A 20,000-nucleotide genomic window follows, 5' to 3' on the forward strand; every position below is an offset into this window, starting at 1 on the left:
CGGTTGCGGCTCCAGGATCAACAATCCGCCCGGCGACAGGCTCTGATAGGCTCGCCTGAACAGCCGGACCACGCCCCCGTCACCTGACTGCAGCTGCACCCACTTGGTGACACCCAGACACATGATGACGTCATACTGACCCCGGCCGGGCCACGCCTCCCGCTCTGACACGTAGTCGCCCTGTGGGAGGAGCCACAGCGGTGATGTCAGCAGGTAGATGAGTGACGTCAGACTCATCAACAGATATTATTTGTTTGTTTTATATTATAGATTTAAACACATGAAGGACGTCTGCTGGACTGTGTTTTACCGTCTGATACGTGTTTGGTGAGCGCCACCTGAGAGACTCACCTGTATGAAGGTGACGTTGTTGGGGAACCTGCAGGAGGAGGAGGAGGATGAAGATGGAGCAGGGAGGAGGAGAGGAGGAGCAGCGAGAGGACCACGACTCACCCTGAAGGACAGCGGGAAGGAGAGGAGACACACCGCCCGCTGGAACTCCTCCATCACATCTTCATCATCCTCTTTCTTTTTCTCCTCCTCTTCCTCCATCACCTCCTCTTTTTTCTTCTCCTCCTCCATCACCTCCTCTCTCTTCTCCTCCTCCTCCTTCTCATTCTTCTTCTCCTCCTCCTCCTCCTCCTCATCTAACGTCTGTCCTGCCTTCGTCCTTGGTGGAGAGGAGGAGGAGAGGAATGACATTGTTCCTCTCCTCCTCCTCCTCTCCTCCTCCACCAGATCATGTGACAGGAAGTGTCTGACGTTCTGATTAGCAGCATGCACCAATCTCTCATCTAGCTCCACCCCCAGGATGTGGGCGGGGTTAAACCTGCGGGCGACAGCGAGCGTCAGGTGACCAGTGCCGCAGCCCACATCCAGCACCTTCTTGTCTCTGAACCAATCGGCCTCCAGCAGGCGGAGCCTGGGGTCCTCCTCCGCCCCCACGCGGCCCTCCCACCCGTCGCCGTAGGAACCATGGTAGCCATAGTAACGGCTGTGGTTGCCGTACTGGTAGCGGTGTTTATCCTTCTTCTTCTGTGGCGGCTGAGCAGAGCCAGGCTGAGGTCCTCCACACCTGCAGGACGCAGCAGAGTCATGTGACCAGGTGGCCAATCAGATTACAGTGTTTTAATTCTCGTTAGGTGTAACACTCACCTGTTGGCTCTAGCCCCTCCCATCACGGGCGTCTGGAATTTGGTTGACTGAGCTGCGGTTACCGCGGTAACAATGCTTGCCATGGCAGCGTCTGCCGACCTGGTCGAGGTGGTGCGTCGCCGTCTCCTCTGGCGACCGTCTCCCAGGCTACCAGGTTTGTGGGCGTGGCCTGGTGGGGGGTGGGTGTGTCTTCTGGGGAGGATGGGAGGCGGGGCTACATCATCTCGACAAGTGATGGCCGTGTTGAGTTCACAGGGAAGAGGAGACACGGGAACACTGCCCTCTCTGGTCGCCATGGGAACTGCAGACGCATATCACATGTTATTAACATGTTATTAGAGGAACACTGCCCTCCTGGTCGACACAGGAGCAGCAGACACATATCACGTTATTAACATGTTATTAGAGGAACACTGCCCTCCTGGTCGACATGGAAGCAGCAAACACATATCACATGTTATTAACATGTTATCAGAGGAACACTGCCCTCCTGGTCGACATGGGAGCAGCAAACACATATCACATGTTATTAACATGTTATTAGAGGAACACTGCCCTCCTGGTCGACATGGGAGCAGCAAACACATATCACGTTATTAACATGTTATTAGAGGAACACTGCCCTCCTGGTCGACATGGGAGCAGCAAACACATATCACATGTTATTAACATGTTATCAGAGGAACACTGCCCTCCTGGTCGACATGGGAGCAGCAAACACATATCACATGTTATTAATATGTTATTACAGGAACACTGCCCTCCTGGTCGACATGGGAGCAGCAAACACATATCACATGTTATTAACATGTTATTAGAGGAACACTGCCCTCCTGGTCGACATGGGAGCAGCAAACACATATCACGTTATTAATATGTTATTACAGGAACACTGCCCTCCTGGTCGACATGGGAGCAGCAAACACATATCACATGTTATTAACATGTTATTAGAGGAACACTGCCCTCCTGGTCGACATGGGAGCAGCAAACACATATCACATGTTATTAACATGTTATTAGAGGAACACTGCCCTCCTGGTCGACACGGGAGCAGCAAACACATATCACATGTTATTAATATGTTATTAGAGGAACACTGCCCTCCTGGTCGACACGGGAGCAGCAAACACATATCACATGTTATTAATATGTTATTAGAGGAACACTGCCCTCCTGGTCGACGTGGGAGCAGCAGACACATATCACATGTTATTAACATGTTATTAGAGGAACACTGCCCTCCTGGTCGACACGGGAACTGCAGACGGAAGCATAATGACATGTTAACGTGTTATTGACCTCCTCCAGGTGTCTCACCTGTCAGACGAGCGGTGGGGGGGATCACCCGGGCAGGTAACCCCCCACCTCTGTTCCTGTGTCTCCTCCTGGACTTCAGGGGGGACAGCAGGACTCCAGCTCCCTCCCCCTTGGCCCCCCCATCTCCCTTCAGGTTCAGGGGGTCGGTGATGTCACGGGGAACCAGGATCTCTACGGGGTCTCCGCCCCGTGACGGCAGGGGCGAACACTTCGGTGTCTCCTGATTGGTCACCCTGAGGAGGAGAAGGGAGGAGTTTAATGACTGAAGTCCACCTGAGGAAACATACAGGTGTGCTGTGTTTACCATCGTCTCACCTGTTGATGTCTTCGTCCATCAGCGAGTTCAGGTTCAGCGGGTCAAAGATGTTACCGCCCAACAGGAAGTGACTCGGTAGCACGGGCTCTGATTGGCTGTCGCTGTTGGCACGGCGACGGCGCTTGGCTAGTCCCTTGAAGCCGACACCCATGGAGTAGCGCCTCTTTGCGATCCGCTGAGCGGGCACAGCGGCGAGCGGGTTCTGACTGTTGCTGGGCGGCTGTAAGCCATTCTTAGGACGGAGGGGGCGGGTCTTAGCGAGCTGTGGCTGCTCTGATAGGCTGACAGGGGCGGCGGGGAAAGCGGGGCTGACTTTAACACTTTCTTTGTCCAATGACATCTTGATCATCTTCCAGCTGTAGGCGGGTCAGCCAATCAGTGATCTACAGACAGAGAGAGGGGAGGAGTCAGAGTGAATCAGCTGACTGATTGATTATTGGACTAACGGTTGCAGCTCTAAAATAAATACTTAAATACTGTGTTGGCAGCGTGTTTGGTCACATCTGTCACAATAAGACATGAAGTAAAGTGTGACTGAAAGTAGTGGTTTGGTCCCTCTGACTGATATATTATTATATATGACATCATTAGATTATTAATAGTGAAGCATCAGTGTTAGAGCAGCATGTTACTGTTGTAGCTGCTGGAGGTGGAGCTAGTTTACACTACTTTATATACAGTTAGACCATATAACAGCTGGTGTTCTGACTCCACTGCAGCACAACTGAACTGTTTCAGTAATAGTTGCAGTCAAAAAGCCATTTTTCAAAATAAAAGACCAAAATGTTTCTTCTAACCTTTCCTTTTTTTCCCTCTGCTGTACTGAAATCATAACGAACCGTGAACTCTGTGCACCGTTAAACCCTAAATATTTCCCTCTGAAATGTAGTAAAGTAACATCACATGGAAATACTCAAGTAAAGTACAAGTACCTCAAAGTTGTACTTAAGTACAGTACTCGAGTAAATGTACTTCAGTTACTCCCCATCACTGATAATAATAATAATAATAATAATAAATACTAAAAGTGCAAATCTTAAAAAAGTACTACAGTATGAGAGCGTGCTGCCATCTTAAAGAACATTTTGATGTTGAGATTCAGTAAGTCAGTATTTTTACTCTGTTTTTATTGAAGTATTTCTACTCTGTATCTCTACTGCTGTAGTTCTGGATGTTTAAACTCTTCAATAAACACCAAAAAGTCAGACTGACACTTGTTAACTAACTCACAAGTTATCAATCAGTAATCAATCAATGTGTGATCGATCATACTCACTGTGTCCGCTTGTTGTCGTCTGAAGACACACTGTACAGGAATAGACCTGTTAATGTGTCCCTAGCTCCGCCCCCGCCGCTGACTCCACCAATCACGGAGCGCCGTCATGAATAATTCAAACCAACCAACAGAGACAAACAGGTAAACAGTTAGCTTCTCCAGCTAGCCGCCTCCAGCTAACATGCAGGAAGTTGTTAGCATGGAGCTAACACACACACATACACACACATACACACACACACACACACACACACCTAAAAAAACAACAACTACCAAAACACCGAAAAACCCGCTCGGTGCGTGAAAACGAGCCCGCGCAGAGCTCTCCGTGCGCGTGCGTGCGTGTGTTAGTGTGTGTGTGCGGGCTGATGAGTCATGACTTCAATAAAACAGCAGACTTTAGCCTCGGCTAGCCGTTAGCTGTTAGCCGTTAGCTGTTAGCCGTTAGCTTTTAGCTGCTAGCTGCTGGTTTCGTGTCCCCGTGTTCTTGCTCAAGCCCGCGCTTTTATATGCCAGCTGCGAGGCCACGCCGACCCACATGAGCGACGACACAGCCCACCTATCGCGTGCTAAGCTCTTCTCCCGCCTTCCCGAGAAGCGACCAATCAGAGGGCCGGTCGTCCCGACAGTGAACGAACCTGCCCGAGGAGAGAGGGGCGCTCCGAGCGGCGCCTGATTGAAAACACAAGCACTGCCGAAAATAAACGGTTCAGCGCCAAAAATTAACGGTTTATAGAGGAATATGTGGCGGTTGCGCGTGATAAAAAACACGAGGCGTGAATCCAAAAAAGAACCAACCTGAGATGTTTTGTTTTCAGCCTCTCGGAGAGCGTGAAGCTGCCTGTCAACCTCTTGAGTTAACGGACATTTCTCCCTGAACTTTGCCTTACAGGTGACACCGTCTGTCAGGCTGCTGCAACATTAACCACAAACTTCAATATTCGATGCTCCAGTTTAAGAAAAAAACACTCAATGTCTGGGTTCATTGTTCAGCCACACCGATTAATCTGTTCAGAGTTAAAGAATAAAGAGAACCTGACAGGCCGCACTGAGGGCGTAATAAGGAGATGTGATTATTGATTTCCTCAGATTGAACTTGGTTTAAACATGAAAAGTTACATTTTTTTACAAAACAAATGATAAAACACTCCACAGCCTGTCTATTATTATTATTATTATTATTATTATTATTATTATTATTATTATTATTATTATTATTATCATTATTATTATTATTATTAACAGTTTCAGGCAGAGTTAAAGAGCATTATCTATTATTCATCATCATCATCAGGGATGTCGTCCTGTTGTTGGTAAAAAAAAAAAAGGAGTTGAGGTGAATTAAACCTGATAAAATCTATAATTTGTGTGTAAAACTGAGAATTTTTATTTCTATATTTCTAACAGCTTCTAGAAAACTGCTCGCTTAAACCTTCAGGTTCTCTTCAAGTTGAAAAACTGACCACAGAGAAGACAAGTACCTGATCGCTTTCATTATTGATTCTCCTCCATTATCTCCTGATTATTTTCTAAATGACTCTATTAATGTATAAAATGTCAGATCGTCAGTTTACTGTCATGTACGACAAAGAAAAACGTTGAATCTTCACATTTTAGAGGCTGAATCCTGAACCAGCAATAGACAATGATTTAAAAACAATAAACAGATACTTGCAAATACATAACGTGACTTAAAATATATTCAAGTCAAATACTGTTGATTTCATATATGATATGATGAGTTTATCTGTTTGACTTTCACTTTGTTTGATCAGGTTTAATCAGGTCAATTTGCTCGTTAAGAGTCGGTTGAAGTTTCATTATTGTTCTACATTTTAATAAGAAAGATGAATGTAAAGAGATGTTTAATACACTGAGTGTTATTTTTGTGATGTATTGATAACTTTATGTAGATTAAAGAGTCAAACTGTGTAAAGTTAACGTCGGTCAGTAAATGTTCTGTTTAATTCTGCACATCAACAGATTTTAAGGATCAAACACAGAAAAACATTTTGTTGTTGCAGTTTAAGCTTCATGTAAATAAAACAGTTTTATGATGATAATAATAAAAATGTCAGAAACTCACTTCCTCCTGAGCAACTTTGATGTTTGTTGATGTGAAACTGAGAAAGTTTTAATGACAGAACAATGAATCCTCCGATAATGCTGCCAGTTTATTAGCCGTTAGCAAAACATCAGCTAACAATTAGCATTCAGCTAAAATATGATCAGTGAAGGAAAAACTACAATAATTTAGTCTCCAGGACGTAGAAATGTTGACAAAAGGTTTGTTTGTCTTTGTTATTTTGCTCTTGATGAGATCATCTGCATCATGTTAATTACAGTCTGTAGATATCTCACCTCAGTAAGTAGCGTCAGACGCTGCTGCAGCTCATCACAGCCCCGCCGATACTGGACCACACCGATATTACGGAGTGAAAAACAGCTGATGATCTAACACTCACATTTTTTTGTGATTCCTTAAATATCAAACACTTGTGACAAGTATATGTAACGGAGGTGATATTTTACAGTAAACTTCACTGTGCTGCCGATATAACTTTAAAAAATAGAAAAATATATCTGTGATACGCTGATAACAGCCGATAATATCAGCTGACTGAGATATTAGTCAGGCTTTCATATATACAGTATATATACTAAATATATTAAAAGGTACATATACGGTATAAATATATATATATATATATATATAATGATTAACACTGACTAATACTGACTTTGGCACCGGAGGTCGGGGGTTCGAATCCTGGTCGGGGCGGGTAACACGTATCCAGTGTAGACCGTTAACAACGGTCCTTAATGCTGCCAGTACCTCTGCTACTATACTACTACTATACTACTACTACTACTACTACTAATAATAATAATAATGTATATTAATATTCTAACTGTTGTTTGAAGTGTTTTTCAATTTATATGAAAGTTAAATAAATAAATATGATACACTTGTGATGCAGTAATATTACTAGTAATCTACCCAAAGTATCTCAAACTGGCTCCACGTTGATGAATTACAACATTAAAATACTCTCACATGTATTTGTTAGTGAGAAAAGCACAATAAGTACTTTTACTTTAATACTTTAAGTATTTAAATTCATTTGACGTGTGATGGAGTATTTTTAGAAAACAGTATTTCTACTTTTACCTCAGTGAGTATTTGACATAGATAAACATATAACATGATGCAGTACTATTACTATGAACTACCACATTAAAATACTGTGTATTTGTCAGTGATGAAACAAACATTATAATACTATAACACGTGTACTTTTACTGTCAAGCTGTTAATACTTGTGTACTTTTACTTCATGCGGGACTTTAACCTGTAATGGAGTATTTTTGCGTTGCTGTACTGGTACTTCTACTGCAGTAAAGTATTCAGAGTACTTAATGCTCAGAGACAGCGGCGGTGGGCGGGGCTGCAGGGGATTAGGACTCCGTTACCCAGCATGCAGCGTGTGTTTGTAAAATCCCCAAAGAGGATTTATGTGGATCAGAGACGACATGCCGCTGAAGAGAGAAGGTGAGACGTTTGTTACAGAGTTTCTTCTTCTCTGTCAGTCCTCCAGGCTCCCTCTTCTTCTTCTTCTTCCTCTTCTTCACTCTGTGTCCTCTCTCTGATATTCTCTGTCTGACCTTTGACCTCTGCCTGTTGTTCTCCTGCTTTCTGCTGGTTTCACCTCTGAGCTGCGTGTTTGCATCATGTGACCTGCTGTAGTACTGATAATACTGATACTGTAGTACTGTACTACTGATAATACTGATACTGCACTACTGATAATACTGATACTGTAGTACTGTACTACTGATAATACTGATACTGTAGTACTATTACTGCTGCTCCTGTACTACTGATAATACTGATACTGTAGTATTGATAATACTGATACTGTAGTACTGATGGTACTGATACTGTAGTACTGTTACTGCTGCTCCTGTACTACTGATAATACTGATACTGTAGTACTATTACTGCTGCTCCTGTACTACTGATAATACTGATACTGTAGAACTATTACTGCTGCTCCTGTAGTACTGATAATACTGATACTGTAGTACTATTACTGCTGCTCCTGTACTACTGATAATACTGATACTGTAGTACTATTACTGCTGCTCCTGTACTACTGATAATACTGATACTGTAGTATTGATAATACTGACACTGTAGTACTGTACTACTGATAACACTGATACTGTAGGACTGATAATACTGATACTGTAGTACTATTACTGCTGCTCGTGTAGTACTGATAATACTGATACTGTAGTACTGTAGTACTGATAATACTGATACTGTAGTACTGTAGTACTGATAATACTGATACTGTAGTACTATTACTGCTGCTGCTGTAGTACTGATAATACTGATACTGTAGTACTATTACTGCTGCTGCTGTAGTACTGATAATACTGACACTGTAGTACTATTACTGCTGCTCGTGTAGTACTGATAATACTGATACTGTAGTACTGTAGTACTGATAATACTGATACTGTAGTACTGATAATACTGATACTGTAGTACTGTAGTACTGATAATACTGATACTGTAGTACTATTACTGCTGCTGCTGTAGTACTGATAATACTGACACTGTAGTACTATTACTGCTGCTCGTGTAGTACTGATAATACTGATACTGTAGTACTGTAGTACTGATAATACTGATACTGTAGTACTGATAATACTGATACTGTAGTACTGTAGTACTGATAATACTGATACTGTAGTACTATTACTGCTGCTGCTGTAGCACTGATAATACTGATACTGTAGTACTGTAGTACTGACAATACTGATACTGTTATAGTTAAACTTTATGATCGTAATAATTATCACAAATTCAAGAAATCTTAGTTTAGTTAAATCACAGCAACTTTTCTGCATGAAACGTCCAAATCAGCAGCTGTTTGTGGTTTGGACCAATCGTGGCGTTTGGTGTGACGGTAACTGACGTCATTCAGGTGGAAGATGGACAAATCTCATCTGCCAACAAACACGATGCCATAGACGAGCAAAACTGTTCCCAAATGTTCCCAAATGTTCCCAAATGTTCCCAAATGAGGTTTGATTCAGTGAGTCAGGAGACATAATCTGCCTCAAACATAAACATCAAACTAGATTTATTTTAATGGTATTATTGATGATGTTATTTGCTGCTGATGTTGAGCTGAAAGTTTATTTAATAAAGGTTATAAATGGAACTCAAGTACAGTATTTTCTTTTTTATAGAACTTTGGTTCTCATGTTCAGAAAATGTTTGCAATGTGATCTGCAGGATGCTTTTTATCCAGGAAGTCATTACATATGACTGCGTAGTTTTGAGAGAAACAAAACAAAACAAAATCAAACATTTTTGGCCTCAATAAAAACTAAGAAAACTCAGTGAAATCCTGGAGAAACTGACTTCTATCTTCTCACTCTTTTAATTTGTTTTAAATTTTGAAATTCAGTGTTGAGATGTTTATATTTGACTTTGAAATGATAAATAAATAGATTTTTACATCATTAAACACTTGACAACTATCAGAGAGTTATATTATATTATATTATATTATATTATATTATATTATATTATATTATATTATATTATATTATATTATATTATATTATATTATTTATTATATTATCTGTTATGCAGTTTTATAAATAAAGCAGCTGTGGAAACTGAAGGTTTAAAACATTTGTGACAGTGAAACACCTAAACTGTCAGCTAACTTTAAATTACACTGAACATGAAGATCTGCACTTATACAGCAGAAAAGGTGTAAATCATTCATTCAGTCATTCATTCATGTATTTTGACTGTAGATAATCAAAAGTTGTAATTATGAGATATTAAGTTGTAATTATGAGATATTAAGTCATAATTATTAGATATCAAGTTGTAATTATGTGATATTAAGTTGTAATTATGTGATATTAAGTTGTAATTATTAGATATCAAGTTGTAATTATGTGATATTAAGTTGTAATTATGTGATATTAGGTTGTAATTATGAGGTATTAAGTTGTAGTTATAAGATATTGAGTTGTAATTATGAGATATTAAGTTGTAATTATGTGATATTAGGTTGTAATTATGAGGTATTAAGTTGTAATTATGAGGTATTAAGTTGTAATTATGAGATATTGAGTTGTAATTATGAGGTATTAAGTTGTAATTATGTGATATTAGGTTGTAATTATGAGGTATTAAGTTGTAATTATGAGGTATTAAGTTGTAATTATGAGGTATTAAGTTGTAATTATGAGATATTAGGTTGTAATTATGAGGTATTAAGTTGTAATTATGTGATATTAGGTTGTAATTATGAGGTATTAAGTTGTAATTATGAGGTATTAAGTTGTAATTATGAGATATTAGGTTGTAATTATGAGGTATTAAGTTGTAATTATGTGATATTAGGTTGTAATTATGAGGTATTAAGTTGTAATTATGAGGTATTAAGTTGTAATTATGTGATCTTAAGTTGTAATCATGAGATATTGAGTTAAAATTATGAGATATTAAGTTGTAAATATGAGATTCTAAGTTGTAATTATGAGATATTAAGTTGTAATTATGAGGTATTAAGTTGTAATTATGAGGTATTAAGTTGTAATTATGAGGTATTAAGTTGTAATTATGTGGTAATTATGAGATATTAAGTTGTAATTATGAGATCTTTTCTCGTTATTATAAGGTTCTAATAAGTCATAATTGTCTTCTGGTTTTCATACAGCAGGTATTTTTCCAGTTGCAGCTCTTGTTTAAATTCTACATAAAGACACATTGTCACACCTTACCTGCAGTTACCATCTCAGCACCTCAAACCAGATTACTGCGGGATGTTATTGTAACTTCAGTCATTTTAGGTGTAGTTTTATTATATATTTATATTTATCCAAACCCTCTTAGCGTACATACAACATAACTGCTGTAACTAACTTGTCAGCAGATGTAGTTTGATATTCCAGGTACATTTTCTACATTAACAGAGGAGGATAAACATCATGCAACTTTACTGTTTTTCCTCATTCTGAATTCACATTTCAGACATTCAGTCGATCTCCTGGATGTTACTGAGACTCAGGATTCTCCTGCAGGTTTATATCAGAGCTGCAACCATTAGTTCATTAATCCATCAGTCCATCACCAGAAAATTAATCTGCAACTATTTTGATAAATAGATTAATCGTCAACATTTTTCAATGTTTGATGGTTCCAGTTTTTTCTTTTCATATGTGACAGTTGAGTGTTAGTCAGACAAAACAAGACTGAATGACCTCTGAAGCATCGTGAAAGCCGCGTTTCACTTTTTTAAAACATTTCATCGTGTAAACAAATCAACTAATGAAGAAAATAAACGACAGGTTCAATGAAAATAATCATTAGTTGCAGCTCTAGTTTGTATTCTGATCACCAGTTCACATTATTTACACTTCAGACACGTTACAGGTGTATTACAGGTGTGTTTCAGGTGTGTTTCAGCTGTGTAACAGGTGTGTTACAGGTGTGTTACAGGTGTGTTTCAGGTGTGTTTCAGGTGTTTCGGGTGTGTAACAGGTGTGTTACAGGTGTGTTTCAGGTGTGTTTCAGGTGTTTCGGGTGTGTAACAGGTGTGTTACAGGTGTGTTTCAGGTGTGTTTCAGGTGTTTCGGGTGTGTAACAGGTGTGTAACAGGTGTGTTACAGGTGTGTTTCAGCTGTGTTTCAGGTGTTTCGGGTGTGTAACAGGTGTGTTACAGGTGTGTTACAGGTGTGTTTCAGGTGTGTTTCAGGTGTTTCAGCTGTGTTTCAGGTGTGTTAGAGAGGGGTTACAGGTGTGTTACAGGTGTATTTCAGGTGTATTACAGGTGTTTCAGGTGTGTTTCAGGTGTATTACAGGTGTGTTTCAGGTGTGTTTCAGGTGTATTAAACTCATTTTAAATGTCTGTTCAGCAGCTATAAAGTCATTTTAATCATTGTTTTTATACAAGAACATTTTTAGATATTTTTGATGATAAGTTCCTCCTGCAGTAAACGGCTGCAGCCTTCGTCTTGTTTAAAAACATGTCAGGTGACATTAAAATCAGTTATTTCTATTGATTAGTGCAACACAGAGATTCCTGTTACAGTTTAACACTGAACCCAATAAAGCGTTTAAGATGATCACACACGACGTGTTTCAGATCAGCTGTATGCTGAATGCTGCTGCCGTTAATCCGTTAACGTGAGCCTGAATCCTGTTTCCTCAGATACGGAGCGAGCCCTGCAGGTGATGGAGGCCTGTCAGGCCGGAGCTACTGAAGGGGTCAAAGGTCGCGCTGAGAGACTGCTGAACATCTTCCAGAGTGACCTGTTCCAGGCGCTGCTGGGTAACACACACACACACACACACACACACACACACATCTGATCAATATTCATGTCACATAAAGTTCACGCAGATCAGCAGGTGATCAGTTATAATCAATGAACCAATCAGCGATCGATCAGTGAGTAACAAAGAGTTAATAAACATGTGTGAAACGTCTCTGAGCTCTGGACGGACGTCTGTCAACTCTGCCTGTTAATCTGGTCTTAATGATGTCATCAGTGTGACATCACAGTTCCTGGATTGGACGGGACATGTATGGATTAACCCGTGTGTGTGTGTGTGTGTGTGTGTGTGTGTGTGTGTGTGTGTGTGTGTGTGTGTGTGTGTGTGTTTGCAGACATACAGGAGTTCTACGAGCTGACGGTGTGTGAGAACCAGACGACGAGCCGGCCGCACACACCTGGACAGGTACGCTCACACACACACACTTCAGTTCCTCAGGTAAAGCAGAGAGCTTCCTGCTGCAGATGTTCTCGTGTCACGGAGACGTCTGACGGCTGAAAGACGACGGCTGAGCTGATGTGAAAAGTTGTTCTGGATCTGAACCGGAGTTCAGCTGTTGAGTATCGAAGGTTTAAATAGTTAATATCCATCAAACTGCAGTTGGGTTGTTTTGACTGAGTAAAAATAACTGAATGCATCTCATTAAACACTCCAGAATATATGAATCTGTTCATGTATATTTCATGTCTAAAGTTTTCCTGCTGGACACCAGATGTCTCCTACTTCACTGTAAAGTTCCCACATCACACTGTGTCAGTTTAATACTGGACCACGATTGGCTCCAAACTGGCTGTGATGTCACAAATCCTGCTTGTAGGCCCCGCCCCTTAAAAAACTGGATTTTTAATGAGCTCAGAAAAACTTTCCTCCTTCATCAAATGAAGATGAAACAAACTCTGCACAGTGAAGAGAACAACAATCAGCTGATGTTACATCTACACTAATACGTTCTCGTTTTGAAACGCCCGTGTTCACTTCCTGGTTGGGTCTCCTCAGCCATGGCTCATGTGTTACTTTCAGTAACAGTTCAACCTCGTCGTCGGACCAATCAGAGATCTCTTTTCACCATCGCTGTTCTTCTTCTGTAGTATTATCTGCAACCAACCGCAGACACTCTGCTTCCTGTTTACACCGGCACGCACATGCCCAGTGTACATGAATGGTCATGTGATACGTGTTTTCAGGCGTGTTAGTATGGACGGAGGTTATTTCCTGAAATGGTGCTAAAACACTCGTGTGGATGGAGTTTTCATTTTAAAACGCCGTTTTAACATTCTTTAACATAAAACAAGTCATTAACGGGCGATATTACACATTTACAAGATCAAACCTCTGAGAATCCAGACCTCTTCAGATTCCACTGCTGTGCAGCTATCTGACAGCACGTAAAACAGTTTGAAGAAGGTTTAACTCGCATCCATCTCTTTCACTCTGTATCATAATAAAACACTTTAAACTGTTAAAATGAGTTAAAATGACTAGATGGTCATGAGCCATTCTGCATAACGAGCACCCAGAAAACACTGAGACGTTGTTCACGGGTCACACATTCATTTTGCATAGATCAAGTTCAGAGTCAAGCCATAAGAAGAAGAAGAAGTACCATCATTACATGTTAAGATTAGATTATTAGACTCAGTTTTAAGTCTCTGTCTTGTACCAAAGACCATAATGTAAGATTTTGTGCTACTGAGCAGCAGATTATTAGATAAGAACCAGTTTTATAAAGTATTAAAGCTGATTGAAGGGCAGTCTGGAGGTTTAGAAGTATAAATGACGGTATCATCTGCATATCGCGGAGCAGAGGAGTTTGAACAGATTAAAGGAGGCTCATTAATAAAAATAGAGAAAAGAAGTGGACCCAGAGTCGGACCCTGGGGTACACCTCTTTGCTGAACAAGTCAATCAGACTTACTCAATTCTATGAAAGCTGTGCCTACATTAGCTGGCCGTCAGCTGGACTTCCTCTCCAGCAATGTCCGTATATGTTTTTAGCTCATCAGTGTTCATCACTGTTTAGCTTCTCTGCTGATGTTTCTGTACACAGTCTGCAGCTTTTTACATCCTGTATGTTCAGATGAACAACTCAATATGTTCTCCTTTCTTAAATGGTCCAACTGACATTCTGTTATACACCTTAACAATGTGTCACTAAGATAATGCCTAAAAAAATCATATATAACCAAACACACAGCAAACACATGAAGTATCTTATTGATACAAGACATGAATCATTTTTACAGAAACACACTGAGACAATGTTGATGTGCAACAGTATTTAATAGATAAATAAAACATAGGAGTCGACATGTTATTTTGCTGTTAATATTCATTGTGTTTTATTCTTAGTTGTGTCACCTTGTAAAGTCAGTTTAGATACGAGCTACAAACTGATCATCGGTTACATTTCTGAGATATAACTGCAGACGATGGTTTACAGTCCATGTGATGAATTAATGATATAAATGATATAAAGAGCTGCACGTAATGACAGATGTTCTGCTGTTGGAGAACCTCACTGGTGCAACACTATGCACTATGAAACTGCACTTCTTCTTCTTCTTCTTCTTCTTCTTTCCCGTTAGTTGCATTGACTGGTGGAGCAGGCAGCATGTTGATATGAAAACAGCAGGTTCAGCGTGTCTTCATCCATTCATGGCTCATTGTGGGAGTAGAAATGAGGCTTGTGCACGTGCACCTTAGCCCCTCAGTGACTGAGATTTATAAAACAGAACCGCACATACGCACGGCTTTATACATCCGACGAAAGAACGCGTCTGCATGTTTCTGGTTTTGTGCGAACACACAGTTTTCGTCATGAATCTGAACCCTGACGTTCATTACAGGGAGAAACTCACACTTATATCTGTATTAGAAACTTGTGCACACGTCTGCGAAAAAAGCTATTTGACTTGAGTTTCATGATAAGACAAAGCAATAAAAAAAAGCAATAAAGTAAAATATGATTGTCAGAAATTCCACATTAACAAATGTATAGTAATAATAATATAATGAGTGGTAGTGGAGGTGAAGTGTTAAATAAGGACCAGGAGACACATCAATGTCTGATAGTCAGATGTCAGATTTCAAGGTTGTTATCGTCATCCCAACACGTTGTACATGCAAAGAAACCAAATTAACATCATGCGTGTCCTGGTTCAATAAGATATGAAGACAAAGAACAAACTATGGGAATAAAACACTGAAAGTATCACATAATAACAACAATAAATACTATAAATAATTTTGAAAGTACTAAAGTATGAGAGCGCGCCGACGTCTTAAAGAACGTTTTAATGCTGAAACTTTTGCAATACGTCCTCCGACCCTGTCTGTCTCTCTCTAATCCACATGGCAACACCCATCACTGTTACTTAGCAACAGCTGCAGCAGCATTACCGGGGCAACAGCTGCATAACACCATGGCAACAAGAGCCCAACCCCCACCCCCTCCTCCTCTTTTTATCATCAACCAGTGAGTGACTCAAGGAGGTGTCCACCCCCCCCACCCCTCCCCCCCCCCATAAACACACACACACACACACACACACACACACACACACACCAGCCTTCTTCTTCTTCTTCTTCTTCTTCTTCTTCTTTTTCCGTCTCTCTCGCTCGCCCCCCTCTCGCTCGCCGCTGACAGACGGAGTACAGACGAGGCGAGAGAGAGAGAGAGCGAGGGGAGGACGGACAGACGGACGAGGGGGGGGGAGGGCAACAGATCGAGCATGAGTGCGTGAGCGTTTGTGTGTGTGTGTGTGTGTGTGTGTGCGTGGAAATGTGTGAGTGTGTGTGAGTGAGTGTGTGTGTGTGTGTGTGTGTGTGGATATGGACTGCCTCTGCATTGTCACCACCAAGGTAAGAGCAGACCGCCCGCATGCAATGCATCCTCCAAAAACACACACACACACACACACACACATGCAAACACCGGCTTTCATGGTTTATGAGGACGCACACATGTTTTATGAGGACACGCATGTGTCCTCATAAAACATGTGTGCGTCCTCATAAACCATGAAACCTGGTTTTTCCATTTCATGTGTGTGTGTGTGTTTGCTGCTTCCATTTTCATTCACAACCGTCTCTCTCTCTCTTTTTTCCTTCACGTGTACATGTGTGTGTGTGTGTGCGTGTGTGTGTGTGTGTGTGTGTGGTTAGCATGCACACATTAATATGCATGTTAGCTCAGGCTAGCTGTTATAGCAAGGGCCGTCAATTAACCACACACATGTGTAAAACAAACATGCAGGTTTGCCAACACATGTCACATGACACAGACAGTCGTTATTTTTTTTTTTATTTATTCAGTGTTCAGAAATGGTAAAAAAAAAAAAAAAAGGACATGTTTGATGTGTAATAATGTGACACATGTTTAAGTGCAACAGGTTGCGTCGTGTCCTCCAGCAGGGGGTGTGAGAGACTAAAGTGCACTGTCACTGTGTTCGGTTGCGTTTGTCACTAAAGTAGTGAGTTAACGTTGTTTGTTAAAGTAGAATAGACGTGTGCGCTGAATTCAGCAGAGCTAATACAACAATCGTGGATAAGTTAAGACTGTTTGCGACTTTTGATTTAAACATGTTGGTCCAAAGGAGCCCAGAACTCTCAGAAGATGACATTTTATTAATCTTTTTAACGCAAATTATCTTCTTTGCCCAAATTATTATGTGGGTTGAAAAGTAAATATCCTATTTTAAATTTGATTTACAGGTGTTTTAGCTCTGGTTTGGTCCTGTATTTACTGGTGTTTTAGCTCTGGTTTGGTCCATTATTTACTGGTGTTTTAGCTCTGGTTTGGTCCATTATTTACTGGTGTTTTAGCCTTGGTTTGGTCCATTATTTACTGGTGTTTTAGCCTTGGTTTGGTCCATTATTTACTGGTGTTTTAGCTCTGGTTTGGTCCATTATTTACTGGTGTTTTAGCCTTGGTTTGGTCCATTATTTACTGGTGTTTTAGCTCTGGTTTGGTTCATTATTTACTGGTGTTTTAGCCCTGGTTTGGTCCATTATTTACTGGTGTTTTAGCCCTGGTTTGGTCCATTATTTACTGGTGTTTTAGCTCTGGTTTGGTCCATTATTTACTGGTGTTTTAGCTCTGGTTTGGTCCATTATTTACTGGTGTTTTAGCCCTGGTTTGGTTCTATATTTACTGGTGTTTTAGCCTTGGTTTGGTCCATTATTTACTGGTGTTTTAGCCTTGGTTTGGTCCATTATTTACTGGTGTTTTAGCTCTGGTTTGATCCATTATTTACTGGTGTTTTAGCTCTGGTTTGGTTCTATATTTACTGGTGTTTTAGCTCTGGTTTGGTTCATTATTTACTGGTGTTTTAGCCCTGGTTTGGTCCATTATTTACTGGTGTTTTAGCTCTGGTTTGGTCCATTATTTACTGGTGTTTTAGCTCTGGTTTGGTCCATTATTCATTGGTGTTTTAGCTCTGGTTTGGTCCATTATTTACTGGTGTTTTAGCTTTGGTTTGGTCCATTATTCACTGGTGTTTTAGCCTTGGTTTGGTCCATTATTTACTGGTGTTTTAGCTCTGGTTTGGTCCATTATTTACTGGTGTTTTAGCTTTGGTTTGGTCCATTATTCACTGGTGTTTTAGCCTTGGTTTGGTCCTATATTTACTGGTGTTTTAGCTCTGGTTTGGTCCATTATTTACTGGTGTTTTAGCCCTGGTTTGGTCCATTATTTACTGGTGTTTTAGCTCTGGTTTGGTCCATTATTTACTGGTGTTTTAGCCCTGGTTTGGTTCTATATTTACTGGTGTTTTAGCTCTGGTTTGGTCCATTATTTACTGGTGTTTTAGCCCTGGTTTGGTTCTATATTTACTGGTGTTTTAGCTCTGGTTTGGTCCATTATTTACTGGTGTTTTAGCCCTGGTTTGGTTCTATATTTACTGGTGTTTTAGCTCTGGTTTGGTCCATTATTTACTGGTGTTTTAGCCTTGGTTTGGTTCTATATTTACTGGTGTTTTAGCTCTGGTTTGGTCCTATATTTACTGGTGTTTTAGCCCTGGTTTGGTCCATTATTTACTGGTGTTTTAGCCCTGGTTTGGTCCATTATTTACTGGTGTTTTAGCTCTGGTTTGGTCCATTATTTACTGGTGTTTTAGCTCTGGTTTGGTCCATTATTTACTGGTGTTTTAGCCCTGGTTTGGTTCTATATTTACTGGTGTTTTAGCCTTGGTTTGGTCCATTATTTACTGGTGTTTTAGCCTTGGTTTGGTCCATTATTTACTGGTGTTTTAGCTCTGGTTTGATCCATTATTTACTGGTGTTTTAGCTCTGGTTTGGTCCATTATTTACTGGTGTTTTAGCTCTGGTTTGATCCATTATTTACTGGTGTTTTAGCTCTGGTTTGGTTCTATATTTACTGGTGTTTTAGCCTTGGTTTGGTCCATTATTTACTGGTGTTTTAGCTCTGGTTTGGTCCATTATTCACTGGTGTTTTAGCCTTGGTTTGGTCCATTATTTACTGGTGTTTTAGCTCTGGTTTGGTTCTATATTTACTGGTGTTTTAGCTCTGGTTTGGTCCATTATTTACTGGTGTTTTAGCCTTGGTTTGGTCCTATATTTACTGGTGTTTTAGCTCTGGTTTGGTTCTATATTTACTGGTGTTTTAGCTCTGGTTTGGTCCATTATTTACTGGTGTTTTAGCTCTGGTTTGGTCCATTATTTACTGGTGTTTTAGCTCTGGTTTGGTCCATTATTTACTGGTGTTTTAGCCTTGGTTTGGTCCATTATTTACTGGTGTTTTAGCCCTGGTTTGGTTCTATATTTACTGGTGTTTTAGCCCTGGTTTGATTCTATATTTACTGGTGTTTTAGCTCTGGTTTGGTCCATTATTTACTGGTGTTTTAGCTCTGGTTTGGTCCATTATTTACTGGTGTTTTAGCTCTGGTTTGGTTCTATATTTACTGGTGTTTTAGCTCTGGTTTGGTCCATTATTTACTGGTGTTTTAGCTCTGGTTTGGTCCATTATTTACTGGTGTTTTAGCTCTGGTTTGGTCCATTATTTACTGGTGTTTTAGCCTTGGTTTGGTTCTATATTTACTGGTGTTTTAGCTCTGGTTTGGTTCTATATTTACTGGTGTTTTAGCCTTGGTTTGGTCCATTATTTACTGGTGTTTTAGCTCTGGTTTGGTTCTATATTTACTGGTGTTTTAGCCCTGGTTTGGTTCTATATTTACTGGTGTTTTAGCCCTGGTTTGGTTCTATATTTACTGGTGTTTTAGCCTTGGTTTGGTCCATTATTTACTGGTGTTTTAGCCCTGGTTTGGATCTATATTTACTGGTGTTTTAGCCTTGGTTTGGTTCTATATTTACTGGTGTTTTAGCTCTGGTTTGGTTCTATATTTACTGGTGTTTTAGCCCTGGTTTGGTCCATTATTTACTGGTGTTTTAGCCCTGGTTTGGATCTATATTTACTGGTGTTTTAGCCTTGGTTTGGTTCTATATTTACTGGTGTTTTAGCTCTGGTTTGGTCCATTATTTACTGGTGTTTTAGCCCTGGTTTGGTTCTATATTTACTGGTGTTTTAGCTCTGGTTTGGT

General features: G+C 40.3%; 2 protein-coding genes across 2 annotated transcripts in view; one reads left to right on the top strand and one right to left on the bottom strand.

Moving 5' to 3' along the window:
* mepceb (methylphosphate capping enzyme b) overlaps window positions 1-4,585 on the bottom strand; it is a 5,982-nt gene extending 1,397 nt beyond the window's left edge. The window contains exons 1-6 of the mRNA XM_067579628.1: window positions 4,068-4,585; window positions 2,791-3,174; window positions 2,476-2,708; window positions 1,156-1,456; window positions 352-1,075; window positions 1-180 (exon numbers count right to left, since the gene is read on the bottom strand). The exon at window positions 1-180 is cut by the window's left edge and continues 33 nt beyond it. Coding sequence (XP_067435729.1) covers window positions 1-180; window positions 352-1,075; window positions 1,156-1,456; window positions 2,476-2,708; window positions 2,791-3,140 — 1,788 coding nt within the window. The 5' untranslated portion in view covers window positions 3,141-3,174; window positions 4,068-4,585. The remainder of the gene's footprint in view (window positions 181-351; window positions 1,076-1,155; window positions 1,457-2,475; window positions 2,709-2,790; window positions 3,175-4,067) is intronic.
* A 7,444-nt stretch (window positions 4,586-12,029) lies between these two features.
* The window catches only part of LOC137174247 (disks large homolog 4-like), a 21,953-nt gene continuing 13,982 nt past the window's right edge, over window positions 12,030-20,000 (top strand). The window contains exons 1-2 of the mRNA XM_067579424.1: window positions 12,030-12,439; window positions 12,779-12,849. Of these exons, the coding sequence (XP_067435525.1) occupies window positions 12,343-12,439; window positions 12,779-12,849 (168 nt within the window). The 5' untranslated portion in view covers window positions 12,030-12,342. The remainder of the gene's footprint in view (window positions 12,440-12,778; window positions 12,850-20,000) is intronic.

Source organism: Thunnus thynnus, chromosome 22, assembly GCF_963924715.1.
Source record: "Thunnus thynnus chromosome 22, fThuThy2.1, whole genome shotgun sequence".
NCBI lineage: Eukaryota > Metazoa > Chordata > Actinopteri > Scombriformes > Scombridae > Thunnus > Thunnus thynnus.